Genomic DNA, 16,232 nt, shown 5'->3' with positions numbered 1-16,232 from the left:
GTGAGATCTGTGGTGTCAGGGAAATTGATTTCAAGGTGAGATATGGACGTCTCGGGTGGTTTGGACATGTGAGAAGATCGGAGGAGGGGTGTTGAGAGGGGTGGTGGAGGAAATTATTGTGGATGGGCGGAGGCCGAGAGGGAGACCGAAGCAGACGTGGAGGGGATGTGTGGAGAACGATATGAGAGATCTGGAGATAAATGTAGACATGGCACAAAACCGTGCCCAGTGGCGTGGAGTCATCGCCCCGTCCAACCTCACTGAGGTGGGAAAATAGGGACATAAAACGAAGATGATGATGATGATGATGACTGTTTGGCTGCTGAAGTAGGTGTTGAAGGGTAAGTTGACGATGATGTCGTTGAAGAAGAGTCCCTTTCTCGGCACAAGCCATGCTATGCTTCCTATTGGACACCCAGCTCTTCCTCAGTTAGACACAAAAGGAGTGGAACGTTAACATGACTACTGTAAAAGCACTTAAAGGAACACGCCGACATTTTGGGAAATTAGCTTACCGTCTTCTCCAGAGAGAGAGACAAGAAGATAGATACCAGTTTCCTCTCTGTGCGTTCAGTAGAAAGCTATCTGGCTGCACGTTAGCCTAGCTTAGCACAATGAATGGAAGCGGACAGTGCCGGTTAGCCTATAGGCATTGTCCCAACCAACACCCCTCCCGAAGGCTTACCGGCACTGTCCGCTTCCATTCATTGTGCTAAGCTAGGCTAACGTGCAGCCAGATAGCTTTCTAGTAGTACCGGTAGTCTAATAGTTTTTTTTTTACATGCACATTTGTTTGCGTTTTTGGGGGAAACTGCATTGTTTTCGGGGGTTAAACATTTCACTATCTGCGAGTGCTCTCAACAAACTGTCCACTGGAGAAGTGGACCCAGCCTAACTCTTTACTGATCAGGGAGGAGAGAGAACAGACCTGGGCGTTGCTCCCTGCCCGCTGGCAGTAAATCAGCCGTGTGTGAGGTGGTGGTAACTTAGCTCCACGCTAACATCATGAACATGTGAATATCCAAATAGTGTGGCGGCACAAGTAGCTGCACCAGGAGGCCATGTGTCATCTACTTTAATAATTAACAGATAGACAGACTATAAAATGCATGCATACACACACACTTGCATGACCCCCCCCCCCCCCCCCCCCCCCCCCACTACACACACACTCATAAATGCGGGCATACACATAAACACACTAACCTTAAGCGTTCTTTTATTCTGCTCACGATCAAAGACATAGAGGCAGCCATCGTTCGCGCTGAGGGGAGAGATAGAGAGATTGAGAGAGAAACAGAGATAGAGAGACAGAGAGAGAGATTGAGAGAAACAGAGATAGAGAGACACAGAGAGAGAGAGACACAGAGAGAGAGAGACACAGATAGATACACAGAGAGATTGAGAGAAACAGAGATAGAGAAACACACAGAGAGAGAAACAGAGATTGGGAGAGATACAGAGAGAGAGAGAAACAGAGAGAAACAGAGATAGAGATTGAGAGAGAAACAGATAGAGAGAGACAGAGAGAGAAACAGGGATAGAGAGATTGTGAGAGAGACACACAGGGAGAGAGAGAGAGCGAGAGACAGAAAGCAGAGGTGACTTTGAGAACACTCTTATCCTTTTAATACGGTTCTGAATACAGAACCTCTTTGTCAATATGGTCTCAGGTGTCGAGGCACGTTGTGCAGAATAGAGGAAGAGGAAGATAAATATATCGCCTTCGGCAGGAAGATGAGTTGGAAAACCGGACATAAATAACCATGAATAACTGTGCTATAATAAGGACATTAGTGTCCATCACCTTATTCAACCCGTCCGCTTTCACCATCGTCTTTCCACTTCCAGTCGATCAACTTCACGACAAAGATACTTAGCGTAAAGACTTTTCCCAAACTGATAAATAATGCATCTATATTACACACAAAACTGCTTCGGTAGCTTATTATCCTCGCAGCGGAGATATTTGTAAAGGCAGATGAACAGGGCCACTGGGCGTTTATTTTTTTTTTCATAAAAAATTTGGCCGACCTTGCAGGCTAATATATCTCTTCTAGACACAGTGCCATGCGACGTAGACAAAAGTGGCAGCGAGCCGGCGGCCTCCTCGTCGTTGCGGAGAAACGGGCGGTGATGCACAGAGCAAGCGTCTCATTAATCATTAGGCACCGCTGCTGTCCAGCAGACCTGCCCCAAACAAGTAAAAAAGGTTGTCCCGTGTATCACTGCCCTCATAACGAAATACTGTCATAATTGCTGGTTGTAGATTGTCGATATAAATGGCCTCAAAATGTTGCGCATGCTTCCCGACCTTGCTAATGCGATGCTAATGAGGTATGCGGTGATAATAGTAATAACTAATAGTAGTAATACTAATAACAATAACTAGTTATAAGTAATACATAATAACTAGAAACTAATGAGTAATAATTGTGACGACCCTCCCCCACACTGTGTCCTTGTCTCACAGGATTGGTGGGTGGAGCTGGCAGAGCAGAGCTGGGGGCGTTATTTTTAAACCTAGCCGCATTTTTCGGAGACGCTCTCTGATTGGCCACTGACTTGACGCTCTCCGATTGGCCACCGACATGTTTGCCCAATCGCGTGACGAGCTGTGTCTTTGCCCATTTCCGCGTCGAACAGCCTGCAAACTACCTGGCGTTCTATCGCCATATGCTCTAAGACAAACTCTAACCTTAACCAACTTCGAAAGAGTGCCTAAGCTTAACCAGTGTAGAAACAGGCGTCGGCCAATCAGAGAGCGTCTCCGAAAAATGCGGCTAGGTTTAAAAATAACGCGAGCTGGGGGAGGGTCATCGGGCTAATTGGGGCACACCTGGGCCGGTGTGTCCCAGTCTGATATAGAGGGAGGCTTCCTGAGTCTCTCTCTCTCTCTCTCTCTCCACCCGTTTTGTTACTTTTGTTTGTTTAGACACCGGCTTTTGTTTTTACATTTACAACATTCATGCTGCACATACATTCTCCTCCACGCACTGCTTACACACTGATACTCATTCATATTGGCTGATATATATATAGTATATTTAAATAAATTATTTTTGTCATTTCTTAAAGGTGACATGTACTATAAATGTCATTTTTCAGTCTCTAGCATTGTATTATAATAATAGGAGTTCGTATCAATGTGTTTTAGTGTCTAAATACCATATTGGCGGATTGCTCTGATTCAGCTCAGCCCCTTTCCTCCTCCAGTAAATCAGGCCATTTTGATTTGAACGGCTGAGTCACGTCATTCGGACGCTGGGTAGCAGACAGTGATGTGATTGGCTCTGTGGTTGTAGCTAATGCCCGCCCACATTCTACCTAGACTGACTGTACACAGCGAGTGGAAACCACTTCCTCATACTCTGCATGGGGAGAGAGAGAGAGAGAGATAGAGAAGCCAGGCCATAATCTTGAGGCTGAAAAATTATGGTTTTGAGTACTTGATTAGAAATATAAAACAATGTATTTTTTTTGAAAAAAAACCTTACAAATGTCTTCAATAGACTAACAGGAATTGTGTAAAGTTGCCCAAATAGTGCTAGGAATAGCAGTACATAGCCCCTTTAAATCGTGCCCGTGTCTCCCTTTTCTTGTTGCGAGCTTGAGCCAGCTCGTAAAACACAACGGAGTGGACCTTCTCTCACCCTCCCAGGATCTCCGTGCCGTCTACGGACGCAGCCAGAGAGAAGACGCAGAACCTCCGCTCGTCTGGACTGGAGGAACAGAGCACAGACACAAGGTGGGCCACGTTACAAAACCACACTCTCCCCTACAGCGGAGGAAATTCACAGATCTTAAAAAAGGGATGCGGATATAATAAGGATTTTTTGTTTTGTCATAATGTGATATAGAACCATGTGTTGCACTTTAGTTAAAAGAAAACAAACCGCATGCTAGCATTCCTGAAAGCAATCTAGTCTGGATAGATAAGAGGGCTGTCCCCGACTAAGGATTTGGATGGTCGACTAGGATTGGCCAAAATTTGCCGTTAGTCGACTATTGGTCGACTTACAAAAAAAAAAAAAAAAAAATTTAATTTTTTTTTTTTTTTTATCATTCCATTTGGGCTGTGGGGGGTGCTTAATGTCTGAAGGAGTCGACTGAAGGCTTCTTGTCCTCTGCAAAAGCATACAATTGGTCCACTGATGGATACATCTTGATATTTGTCTAGTCTAGTGTGTTCAGTTAGCCTTCAGGCAGTTAACCTCTCTGGTATGCGCGCCATTAGCGTTAGCCACGCTTCTAGGCCTCTTTTCTTTTGGAAAGGATAAAAAAAAATATTAAATTTTTTTTATTTTTTTTATTATTATTATATTCGACTAAGAGGTTGGCCAGTCGACTACGGCTCCTTTCGACCAATTAGTTGACTAATCGATTAATAGGGGTCAGCCCTAGAGATAGATACTTTATTCATCCCCTAGGGTAAATGCAGGGTATCTCATAGCTCACAGTAGACAAGTACAGACAATATATAGACAAATATATATATATAGAAAAAAAAGACCGTTTCACCAACTATGTCCACATCATGAATTAAAAGTAAGCACATGATCAAATTAAAGTACATCAGATTTACCAATAATAATAATAATAAAAACGTGATAAATAAAACGGGTGTATAAGAACGTGATCAATAAAGCAGGTGTATAAAACAGGTGTGGGGAACAGGAGACAAACCACCAACAGCCACAGGTCAATGGTCAAGGTCCCCCGCACTAGACTGAGGCTACGTTTAGACGAGCGTTTTGTGAACAGAAACCGCAAAAGTCATCTTGCGGTTTCACTTTAAATTTTACGTTTAGACGAGCGTTTTGGGGTGGAATTCTCCGTGCAGACGACGCTGTAACGACGGAGCCCCGCTGTCACACGATTGGCGCATATGTCACATGACGTGCTGTGAAGACCCGCCCTACTCTGCCTCTGATTCGCAGACTGTGGATGGGGAATGTGATTGGACCAAAGCAGAGTCACTCGCAGACAGTGGGTCCACTCACGCCGCGGGACAGATTCTTGTGTATTAACCCTTTCACTGCCACACGACAGCCGGTTGTGTGATAGTAAAGGGTTAACCTTCTGTCGTGTGGCAGTGAAAGGGTTAAAAGTACTGCCAATGTAGCCTTCAGGTGATCTCCGTTGATAATAGTCAGACATACTTGCTTTGTTTACGTCTCGGCTACTGGCGCATACCTGCTACCTGTGACGTAAGCAGTACGCGCGACCAGAGCCGTGACAACCCTTTCGTCATCGTTTTAACAGATTTATACGGTTTTACAGTTTAGACGAGAGCGCAAAGCTTTTGCGTTTCTAGGAATTCCACCCTGGAAGGTAGTCTCACTTTTTTGCGGTTTCACCCCGTAAAAACGCAGTTTCCGTATAAACGAAAGGCACACCCGAAAAAATATTTTTGCGGATTCACCTGCTAGCGTTTCCGTCTAAACGGGGCCTGAGCTGTGGAACAGTCTGATGGCTGTGGGGACAAAGGACCGCCTGTGCCGCTCAGTCCACGAGCGCAGGGAGATGAGCCGTCCGCTGCGGCTGCTGCTCTGCCCCACCAGGGTGCGGTGGTGGAGAGGGTGGTGGTTGGCATTGTCCATGATGGCCAGCAGCTTGCTCTGCGTGCGACTCTCCACCACGGTCCCCAGTGGGTCCAGTCTCCTCCCCACCACCACCGAGCCAGCCTTCTGGACCAGCTTATCCAGCCGCCTGGCATCCCTGGCCGTGGTGTGGTCTATTAACTAGACTAGCAGTAGCACTAGCAGTCTAGCTGCTAGTCAGTCGGTTAACTTGAAGCTAGTGCCACCGCTTGGTTTCAATGCCGACAAGACATTTCTGGGGGGGGTAACTGAAGGACAAATGAAGACACTTGTACCAAGTGACTTTGTGGAGACAAAATAACTCTCATATCTATAATAATTATAAATATGAAAAGTATGCCTTTAATTCCCTCAGTAAGAGCTTCAACTGCTGCAGCCAGGGTTCATAGGACACATTTCCCAAATCAAATTCCATGTATTCCGTGATATATAGTACAACATTCCATTACCAAGACACGTCAGTGTTAATGTTCAAATGTGACATTTGACCCCGATGGAGGCTCCACTCAGCTGAAAGTACGTTTTTAAAGCTTCCCCCGTGAATAATTAACGTATATTTTATTTATGCAAGACAAGAGCACCTCAGGCTCCTTTTTGGAATCATTCACCATATGTAATGCTATGTTAAAGTATTTCCGACATTGTCTTTGTTATTCGATTATTTAGTTGGACAGCTTCTCTGCATATCACAGGTCTTGTTTTAGCAAGTGACCACTACGACTGTAGACTTGAGGAATCTAGAGTCATCAGTGTTACCTGGGTTGTTCTACTGCTACTAGATCTATGTGCAGTAAAGCCTGACATTACAGACTTTACTGGCTGGAAAGAAAACACAGTTTGAAACGCATCATTTCCTTGAAGCTTCTGAACCTTTTAGGACAATTTTCCAGGACTGGAAAACACCGTTTTCCATATTCCATTCCATATTTCAGGTTTTCCGAGGCCATTTGAACCCCGTGCAGACATTATGAAACGGAGCCAAATCAACATCGCTGTCGAAGGGCATCTTACGTCAACGAGCGTCCAAAGAGCATGAAAAGGACTCAAAAAACAGTGCTACCATTGTTATTATTGTTACACGGTTGAATGGAATAATTGATCTGAAATGAGCCATAATGATCCGTCCAATTACAGGTTTACGGACACAAAGTGAGTGGATGGATGGCTGCGGCGACTAGCGCAGACGACAACAACATCCTTCATCCAGCTGGGGGAGGAGGAGGAGGAGGGTATGGATGATAGATTACCTGCTCCCTAATGCTATAAGTTATGAGGGGAAACACTAACTTGAGGTCCAAGGCGGTGTGGGTCTCACTGTCTCCGTCGACGCTGCACACGTGAACTGTAGGGGGAGACAGAGAGACAGAATAATGGAGGAGTAGAAAACCCACATAAACAGCGTTTCCCATACGAAGATTCATTCGTGGTGGCACGGTAAGGGCCGGGCAATATATTCAGGAGGGATTTATCGACAATGATATTATTCAAATAAATTACATTTAAACCTTTATTTATTTATTCCCGAAAAGGACAATTGAGGTCACCCTCATTTCCAATGTCGTCGAGACTTTACATATTATTCGACCGGGTTAATAATAAACATTGATATATAATCCAAATAATCAGTTTACATGGTAAACACAAGACGTAATAAAAGATAAAGACATCAAGTGCAGAATAATGGGTATAAAATACTAAAACACAATTGCAAACTGTTGCAGGCAGATCAGCAATTACATTTCTACATCTCCCAGAGGACAGAGGTGCATTAATCATTCCTCGCAGCAGGGGCACTATCACGAAAGGCTGACTTTCCAAGTTCGGTCTGTATGCAAGGATATGTCACCATATCTACTTAACCCTTTCACTACCACACTACCACACTACAGAAGGTTAACCGTTCACTACCACACTACAGACGGTTAAGCGGTTGTGAAAGGGTTAACCTTCTGTAGTGTGGTTGTGAAAGGGTTAACCTTCTGTAGTGTGGTTGTGAAAGGGTTAACCATTTGGTCGTGTGGCAGTGAAAGGGTTAACCATTTGGTAGTGTGGTAGTGAAAGGGTTAAGCATGGAAAATCCCAGTTGATTTCATCCGGTCAGATTGCAGGGAAATGGGAAGTATGGTACAGTATCAAACTGAAACCAACTTTCAATCCACATACAGATTGTGTCTAACAATTCACAATATCGGAAAAAAATCCCACAATCAACAACACACAGACGACAGCTCACTGAAATGACAAAGACAGCAGTCCCTATAAGACGAGGTATTGCTATTCTTTCATCTACATCATGTCATGGTGCTGTAATTAACACACAAACACAAGGATCAAATGTCCCCGATGACATCACTGGTGGCCATATTCAAACTAATTTACTCTCAATAACTATCAAACTAAATGAACGTGTGCAAAACGGTTGAGTTTTTGGATGCGTGGCGAGATTATGTGCAAAATAAATCAGCGTTGTTTTTCGGTGAAGTGACCGTTTAAATACCGACAGCTTCTTGTACTACGCACAGTTTCTTTCCCATTGCTCTCAATCATGCTCATCTCATCCGCCCCGATCTGACAACACCGCAGACACACTGAGAACCTGAGGCAGATACATGGCAACGCTGTGAGTAACCGGAGGCAGCATCTAAAGAGGGAGTTAGGCAACAAGCCCCGAATAGATTAGCCTGGATCCAGCGCCCTCAATGGCCGTCAGACACGCCCACTTCTGCCCTTATTTACAATTAAATGACAGGAAATTGGAGAGAAATGGGGTGTGTCTGACAGTGATTAAGGAGGGGGGGGGGGGTCCAAGTTACTAATAGATCCCAATACTAAAACACAACTGAGTTTTAAGTATTGGCCAATAATAATAAATACAAAGCACATTATCTGATCCATAACTTTTACTGAACAGTAAAGACGGAACGTGTTTCATACTTATTGTGGCGTGTACGGTCTTCATGGTACACACGGTCTCTGTCGACATCAGGGCCCCGTTCCCCGTACCTGGCTAACTGAGTTAGCCGGATAATTTCCAGCATAGCTTGATTTAAGCCAGACCTTTCTGTTCCCCGAAGTCGGATTTTCTAAATCACCATGGTAACAGATCAGAAAGTTTGAACCTGGTCCGGAGCAGGGTTAAGTTCAGTTAGCTGGATAACCTGCATGGCCACGCCCTCGCAAAGAAATGCCAGCTCGCTTCCTGAAATATTTCTCACAGTCTAGATCCCATTATACCATTCTGAATTATGTTTTTGTGCTTCGTTTTCCTAGAGGGGGCTTTTGAAATGTATAATAATAGAACTAAATGCTGATAATAAATCATATTCAGCCTATAGATTTACTTTGTCCTAAATAAAATAATGCACGTCATATACGGCGCTCGGAGTCGCGATACACGCTGCATGTGGTTATTTTAATAACGGCACATTGCAAATGTGAATCCCGCGGGGATATTTTTAATAAATGAAACCAATCGGCCGTTTGGCTCTGATTAGTTTCATATATTCTCCGCTGTAGATTTGCTTAACGGAGCGCCCGGATTGTGTTTCATTCAAGCATAAAATTGAAGTGTCTATGCGTGGATTGTGGTCTTTGTGGATTATGAATTACGAGGAATCTGAGGATTGTTGAATTGTATCATCACTCACACGTTATTGTGATATTGTAACTGGGATTAAAATGTCTGATGAGAATGAGATGCGCTGTTTGACGGATTTGAGCAATTGAATGAGCCGTTGACGTCACATTAATGCATTTGAGAATAAAGAGATAAAACGTCATTCAAAAGAAAAATATTCGAAACACGGATCTCTTGTATTGATGGATACACAATGGATATATCCCGTCTGGCACAGTGGTGCAACGGCTAGTGCTCACTCCTGTCAAGCGGACGACCCTAGTTCGAAACCCCGCGTTTCCAATATAATTTTTTTGGAATATAATATTAAGACTATACGCAAAAGTAGCCTAGTTTTAAGTTAAAATATTATAAATCTACATGCATTGAGGATGTCATTCTTTATATAGCTCTCAAAGTGCACCAAATTGAAGCATTTACATTGCAATAAGAAGAAAATAAATTAGAAAAGACGGGGATTCGAACGCGGGTCGTCCGCGTGAGAGACATAAGGACCATCCATCACACCATGGTGCTAGACAAATAAAACATCCACCATACATCCATCAATGGATAAGAGAGCCGTATCCTAATTCTGAAAGAGTTGAACTAATTATTTTCGCTAGCAAGATCTCATTTGATTATTCAATCCATAAACCTACTGCCAGCAGGCACGTTTAAAGAAATATAATCTGATTGATTGGGGTAATGAGGGACTTAAAATTAGCCTATAGATTATGCATTTAACTTGTCGGCGAGGCTATTGAGCCGTACTGCATTGTACCCATTCTGCAATCTGTTAATACAGTTTTAAATCAATCAATCAATCAATCAATGCCGTTAGGAAATCAGGATTTCTGCTATCGACACCTGCTGTCTTTTCAACTGAAGCGGCCGCGCGCAATTATCCTGAGTCTCAAGTCTGGTTCGAATGAACGAGACTGAATCAGCGTTCGAGGAACAGGAAAATACCGGATTCAAACATCGGGTTAATTGAATCTGGATAATGGGACTCTTGATCGACTTAGTTGAACCAGGTACGGGGAATAGGGCCCAGGTTTGTTTCTTGGTTATTTCCGTCAGAGAGGCTCGGGAACACATTCTCTCACCAGAGCCACGGCAATAAGTGTCTCTGCGCTCAGACCCTGCTGTCTGTGTTGTTGTTATTAAACCTGGAGGAGGAGAGTGTCTCTGCTCTCAGACCCTGCTGTCTGTGTTGTTGTTATTAAACCTGGAGGAGGAGAGTGTCTCTGCTCTCAGACCCTGCTGTCTGTGTTGTTGTTATTAAACCTGGAGGAGGAGAGTGTCTCTGCTCTCAGACCCTGCTGTCTGTGTTGTTGTTATTAAACCTGGAGGAGGAGAGTCTCTGCTCTCAGACCCTGCTGTCTGTGTTGTTGTTGTTAAACCTGGAGGAGGAGAGTGTCTCTGCTCTCAGACCCTGCTGTCTGTGTTGTTGTTATTAAACCTGGAGGAGGAGGAGAGTCTCTGCTCTCAGACCCTGCTGTCTGTGTTGTTGTTATTAAACCTGGAGGAGGAGAGTGTCTCTGCTCTCAGACCCTGCTGTCTGTGTTGTTATTATTAAACCTGGAGGAGAGTGTCTCTGCTCTCAGACCCTACTGTAGTCAGACCAGCTGTATAATATAGTATTAGTATATTAGACTAGTCTTACTGTAGTCAGACCAGCTGTATAATATAGTATTAGTATATTAGACTAGTCTTCCTAGTCTTACTGTAGTCAGACCAGCTGTATAATATAGTATTAGTATATTAGACTAGTTTTCCCTAGTCTTACTGTAGTCAGACCAGCTGTATAATATAGTATTAGACTAGTCTTACTGTAGTCAGACCAGCTGTATAATAATAGTATTAGTTTATACTAGTTTTCCTAGTCTTACTGTAGTCAGACCAGCTGTATAATATAGTATTAGACTAGTTTCCCTAGTCTTACTGTAGTCAGACCAGCTGTATAATATAGTATTAGTATATTAGACTAGTTTTCCTAGTCTTACTGTAGTCAGACCAGCTGTATAATATAGTATTAGACTAGTTTCCCTAGTCTTACTGTAGTCAGACCAGCTGTATAATATAGTATTAGACTAGTCTTACTGTAGTCAGACCAGCTGTATAATAATAGTATTAGTATATTATACTAGTTTTCCTAGTCTTACTGTAGTCAGACCAGCTGTATAATATAGTATTAGTATATTAGACTAGTCTTAGTGTAGTCAGACCAGCTGTATAATATAGTATTAGTATATTAGACTAGTCTTACTGTAGTCAGACCAGCTGTATAATATAGTATTAGTATATTAGACTAGTCTTAGTGTAGTCAGACCAGCTGTATAATATAGTATTAGTATATTAGACTAGTTTTTCTAGTCTTACTGTAGTCAGACCAGCTGTATAATATAGTATTAGTATATTAGACTAGTCTTACTGTAGTCAGACCAGCTGTATAATATAGTATTAGACTAGTTTTTCTAGTCTTACTGTAGTCAGACCAGCTGTATAATATAGTATTAGTATATTAGACTATTCTTACTGTAGTCAGACCAGCTGTATAATATAGTATTAGTATATTAGACTATTCTTACTGTAGTCAGACCAGCTGGAGTAGAGCACATGGTTTGCGTCGGGGGTAAAGCAGACGTCCAGCACGCTCCAGCCCACGTCCCGTGCTTTCACCGTCCTCCGCAAGTTGAAGCGCCCCCTGCTGGTATCGTACAAACGGATGTTCTGGTCTGCAGTGAACAAAAGAGGAAGATTCTAATCAATGTTCCATTGCGTTACCACACAACCAATGACAGGTGACTATAATCGAATAGCAGGTGGTAGTAGTGAAAGAAGTAAGTTCACAGCATTCCAGCATCAGTGTGGGTGACAAGTGCGACAGTGGCTCAGGAGGTAGAGCGGTTGCCTGGTCATCACAAGCTTCCCAGTTCGATTCCGACTCCTCCGGGCAGCGTCCTTGAGCAAAACACTTAACCCCCTAACTAGGGATGTCCCGATCCGATCACGTGATCGGGATCGGGGCTGATCACGTGATTTTCCGAAGATCGGGATCGGCAAAAAAAAGATCAGCCATTTTTATTCAACAAACATGACCATGTTCACGTCTTAAACTCATACTGAGGCCTTAGTTTTGGTTTTAAATTGCATATCATTCATTTATTTATTGTCACACAGAGCAGAAGAATTTTGCCAAAACAAACCAATAGTATCCAGCTGCAGAACGGCAGACCACATTTCTCACATTACATTCACACTGAATGTTGACGTTATCCAGGTGAAAAGTTAACTTCATAAATCATTTGATGTATAATTAAATCAAAGGAAATGCGTTTGGGTCTGCGAGTGTGGCTGGTCTGCCGTTCTGCAGCTGGATACTATTGGTTTGTTTTGGCAAAATTCTTCTGCTCTGTGTGACAATAAATAAATGAATGATGATATGCAATTTAAAACCAAAACTAAGGCCTCAGTATGAGTTTAAGACGTGAACATGGTCATGTTTGTTGAATAAAAAAAATATATATATATATTAAATTTTTTATAAATTTTTTTGATCGTATCGGGAAATATCGGTATCGGTCGATACTCAAAATCGCATGATCGGGATCGGATCGGGAGCAAAAAAACGTGATCGGGACATCCCTACCCCTAACTGTTTCCGATGAGCAGGTCGGCACCTTGCATGGTCACCTCCGACGTCGGTGTGTGAATGTGTGAGTGAATCATTGGGTGAATGTGAGGCACAAGGTGTTAAGTGCTTTGGATAAAAGCGGTTATATAAATGCAGTCCGTTTACCATCAGTGTTTGGTTTTTCTTTCTCCATATTACAAAAACAACAACATTTCTCAAGGCCTAAAATCTTTGGTGGGTTTCGTGTAGCTAATGTACAAAATATACCCAGTTTGAGGCTTTGACCTATGAGACTACAGTGTTTAATTCAGCCTACTTTACTTTACAGGGAATTGGTAAGTAAGTACCAAAATAATATAGAATACCATTTTTACTTCCCCGCAACCCACGTTTGGATTCTGATCTTAAAGGGGACATGTCTTGCTATTCCTTTCACTATTTGGGCAACTTTACACAATTCCTGTGAGTCTATGGAACACATCTGTAAAGTTTTTTTCAAAAAAAATATTTCTCTTTTTCTTTTTATCTTTTTCCTCCTTCTTTTTCCGTTTTTCTCCCTTCCCAATGTTAGTCGTTATGCCAATTCCCAATCCCCTTCCTGGTCGTTGCGCACTCTATCCCCTACCGTCGGTCTGGGAGGGCGGAGACCATCACATGCTTCCTCCGACACATGTGTACCCAACCCACCGCTTCTTTTCACCTGGCAGCGCGGACTCTCACTGAGAGTGTGTAACGTGTGGAAGGTCACACTACCTCTCTTAGATCCTTCCCTCGCTGTGCAGGCGCCCCGACCGAACTGTAGGAGTCGCTGTCCACAACGACCCAGACCCACCCACCGGCTTCCCTCCAGCTGACTCTGCCAATCGACCCAGTATGACGGCCGGCCAAGCCGGAAGCAACGCTGACAGCTGGATTCGATACCAGTGTCTCTTGCGTTGGTGACGAGCGCCTATTGTTTTGTATTTCTAATCAAGTACTCTAAAGCAGCATTTTTCCACTTCAAGATGTCAAGCTGTTTTGAGCTGGGCTCCGCCCATAAGCGCTTTGAGTGACAGTCACCCACACAGCGTGATACATGTATACGACAGTTACCCACAGTCTGCACTGGCAGACAGAGAGAGATATAGAGAGATTGAGGGGGATACTAATTAATTTCGCCGCGGGGGGGCATAATCCCACGGGACAATGCATTGGTAACTTGTTTCAAATTACAATATATACCCCTGTGAATATTATTGCATGGATCGGAATACGGGCGCACGCATGGGAGTATGTTGAGTGACAGTGATATGCGAGTGGAGAAGCTCCAGCCCCGCGAGCGCCGGTCGGGAGGTTGTGTGTAAATGCGTGTGCGTTTCCCCGAGAGAGAGAGAAGCTCCAACCCCGCGCGCGCCGGTCGGGAGGTTGTGTGTAAATGCTTGTGTCCCTCTCCCTCTCTCTCCCTCTCCCTCTCAGCTGTCTCTGTCAGCACCCGCACACGTCAACCCGTTTGAGGAAGTAATTCCACTCGCTCTGTTGTTGAGCGAATTGTTGATTGTGGGCGGTGACTACAACCAGTGCCTTACTCACGTCAGCAAAACAGTCAAATCAGAATGGCTTAGTTGAGTGAGGGAGGATCTCGTGAACTCGAGACTAGACTGATGAGCTCAAATGAGAATTAGAGACACAGACCCCATTGATACAAACCCCCATTGCTAGAAAACAATGATAAACACTGGAAAAGGCCATTTATAAGACAGGGGACCTTTAACTCATTTTAAAGGTGCAATAGATAACATTGAGCCACTAGAGATGGCAGCAAGCTTATCCAATCAGGTGCATTCCATGTGGTGGAATGTGAAATATGGAGGGGATACGTGCATGCAACATGTAAATAACATTTCTTTGGGGTAAAAGCAATGCTTTTATTCTGCACCTTTCTAAAAGCTCTGTGGATGTATTATTAAAAAAAATTAAATGAGTCTACATAAAATTAGATGTGTGTATGCCGTCTAAGCACCTTTAAGAAAGAGGGTGCTTCAATCCAAACAAAGCCAGTGTTCTTGTTCCTGACTCAAGGTGTTTGGCTGCATCGAAGAGATTCAAAAGCTAGAGTGGGTAGTTTCCATCTACACAGTACAATCAATGCATTCTCACAACTACAGAGCCATTTTAAGAGGCAAATTCAGAAAACTCCACCTGCTTTCTACCCAGAAGACAACACTGCTTCTTCCTCATCTGAGATCCAGTGGTGGTTGGAACACTGAACTTTAGGCATTTACTGCCACTTAGTGGAAAGAGTGATAGTGATCAATAAGCTCATTACAAAATAAATCTGGAGCCTCTAGGTGGCAATATACACATGAGAACAGTCCATTTCCCTACACATGTTGTGGAAGATCATCCGACTCAAATTACGTTGTTCTATGAGGAACTGGATACTTCAAAAGTGCTCACTCTATTGATCTCTATGGGCTCCATCAAAAGTAGCTTCCCAGCCTCTGATGAAATTAAAAAAAAATTGTATAAGGAAGTTGCATTGTTCATTTCAATACCTGTAATAGTACAGCACACGTGTGCATTGAGTTAAGTTGGAATATTACTGTAATACAAACAGTTCAGTTTGTCAGGTACATGCAACACAGATTACAGTGTTGACTAAATCTGCTTAAGAAAATCCCATTTGGTGCAATAAAAATGATTGAAGTGAGATGAACATACTGAAAACGTTATTTTATTAGATAAAACATGTTGACAAAGTTTTACTTTGCAGTTGAAAAAATGTAATAAATCGCAATATATCACATTATTAATATCGCAATACTCAGCATGTCGCAATATATTTTGAATCGCAATACTATCGTATCGTGACTTAAGTATCGTGATAATATTGTATTGTGAGGCCTCTGGTGATTCCCACCCCTAATGGATATGGTACCTTACCCTGACAGGCGGAGAGGAACATGTTGCCGTCTTCGCTGTACAGTCCACAGAAAGCTTTCTGCTGGTACGTGTCCTTGTGCGATACATGATTTGGCAGGAAACTGTAGAGACAAAACATTTTCAAAACTACTAATAAAACATACAGTATATACAGCGCCCATGTATTTGCAGTTGTAATTGTAAAGTCAATCTAGCCATATTTTCAGAAAATGTGCCTAAAAGTACATACCTAAGTAAATGGAAGATTGGTATTTAGGGACATCTATGGACCTCAGGGAATGTATTCCCAGTGTCAGAAATATTGTGCGTTACTACGCTTGAGTAAATTGTTTTTATCTTTGAGAGTGAATAACACCATGCTAACATTGACCAGATGTGAACAATTCAATCTAAGCAAATTAATAAAGGACAGATGATTTACAGGTTTTTTTGTAGATACAGTACCTGACAT

The 16,232-nt window shown here is 43.0% G+C and overlaps 1 protein-coding gene across 1 annotated transcript in view; it reads right to left on the bottom strand.

Moving 5' to 3' along the window:
• dcaf11 (ddb1 and cul4 associated factor 11) overlaps positions 1 to 16,232 on the bottom strand; it is a 54,772-nt gene that overhangs the window by 18,965 nt on the left and 19,575 nt on the right. The window contains exons 6-10 of the mRNA XM_084326653.1: positions 15,782 to 15,882; positions 11,814 to 11,960; positions 6,891 to 6,945; positions 3,654 to 3,722; positions 1,207 to 1,264 (exon numbers count right to left, since the gene is read on the bottom strand). Of these exons, the coding sequence (XP_084182779.1) occupies positions 1,207 to 1,264; positions 3,654 to 3,722; positions 6,891 to 6,945; positions 11,814 to 11,960; positions 15,782 to 15,882 (430 nt within the window). The remainder of the gene's footprint in view (positions 1 to 1,206; positions 1,265 to 3,653; positions 3,723 to 6,890; positions 6,946 to 11,813; positions 11,961 to 15,781; positions 15,883 to 16,232) is intronic.

This window comes from Notolepis coatsorum (genome assembly GCF_963971535.1).
Source record: "Notolepis coatsorum genome assembly, chromosome: 12".
Taxonomy (NCBI): domain Eukaryota; kingdom Metazoa; phylum Chordata; class Actinopteri; order Aulopiformes; family Paralepididae; genus Notolepis; species Notolepis coatsorum.
The sequence above is the reverse complement of the archived record's forward strand: the minus strand, read 5'-3'. Positions and strand labels throughout refer to the sequence as shown.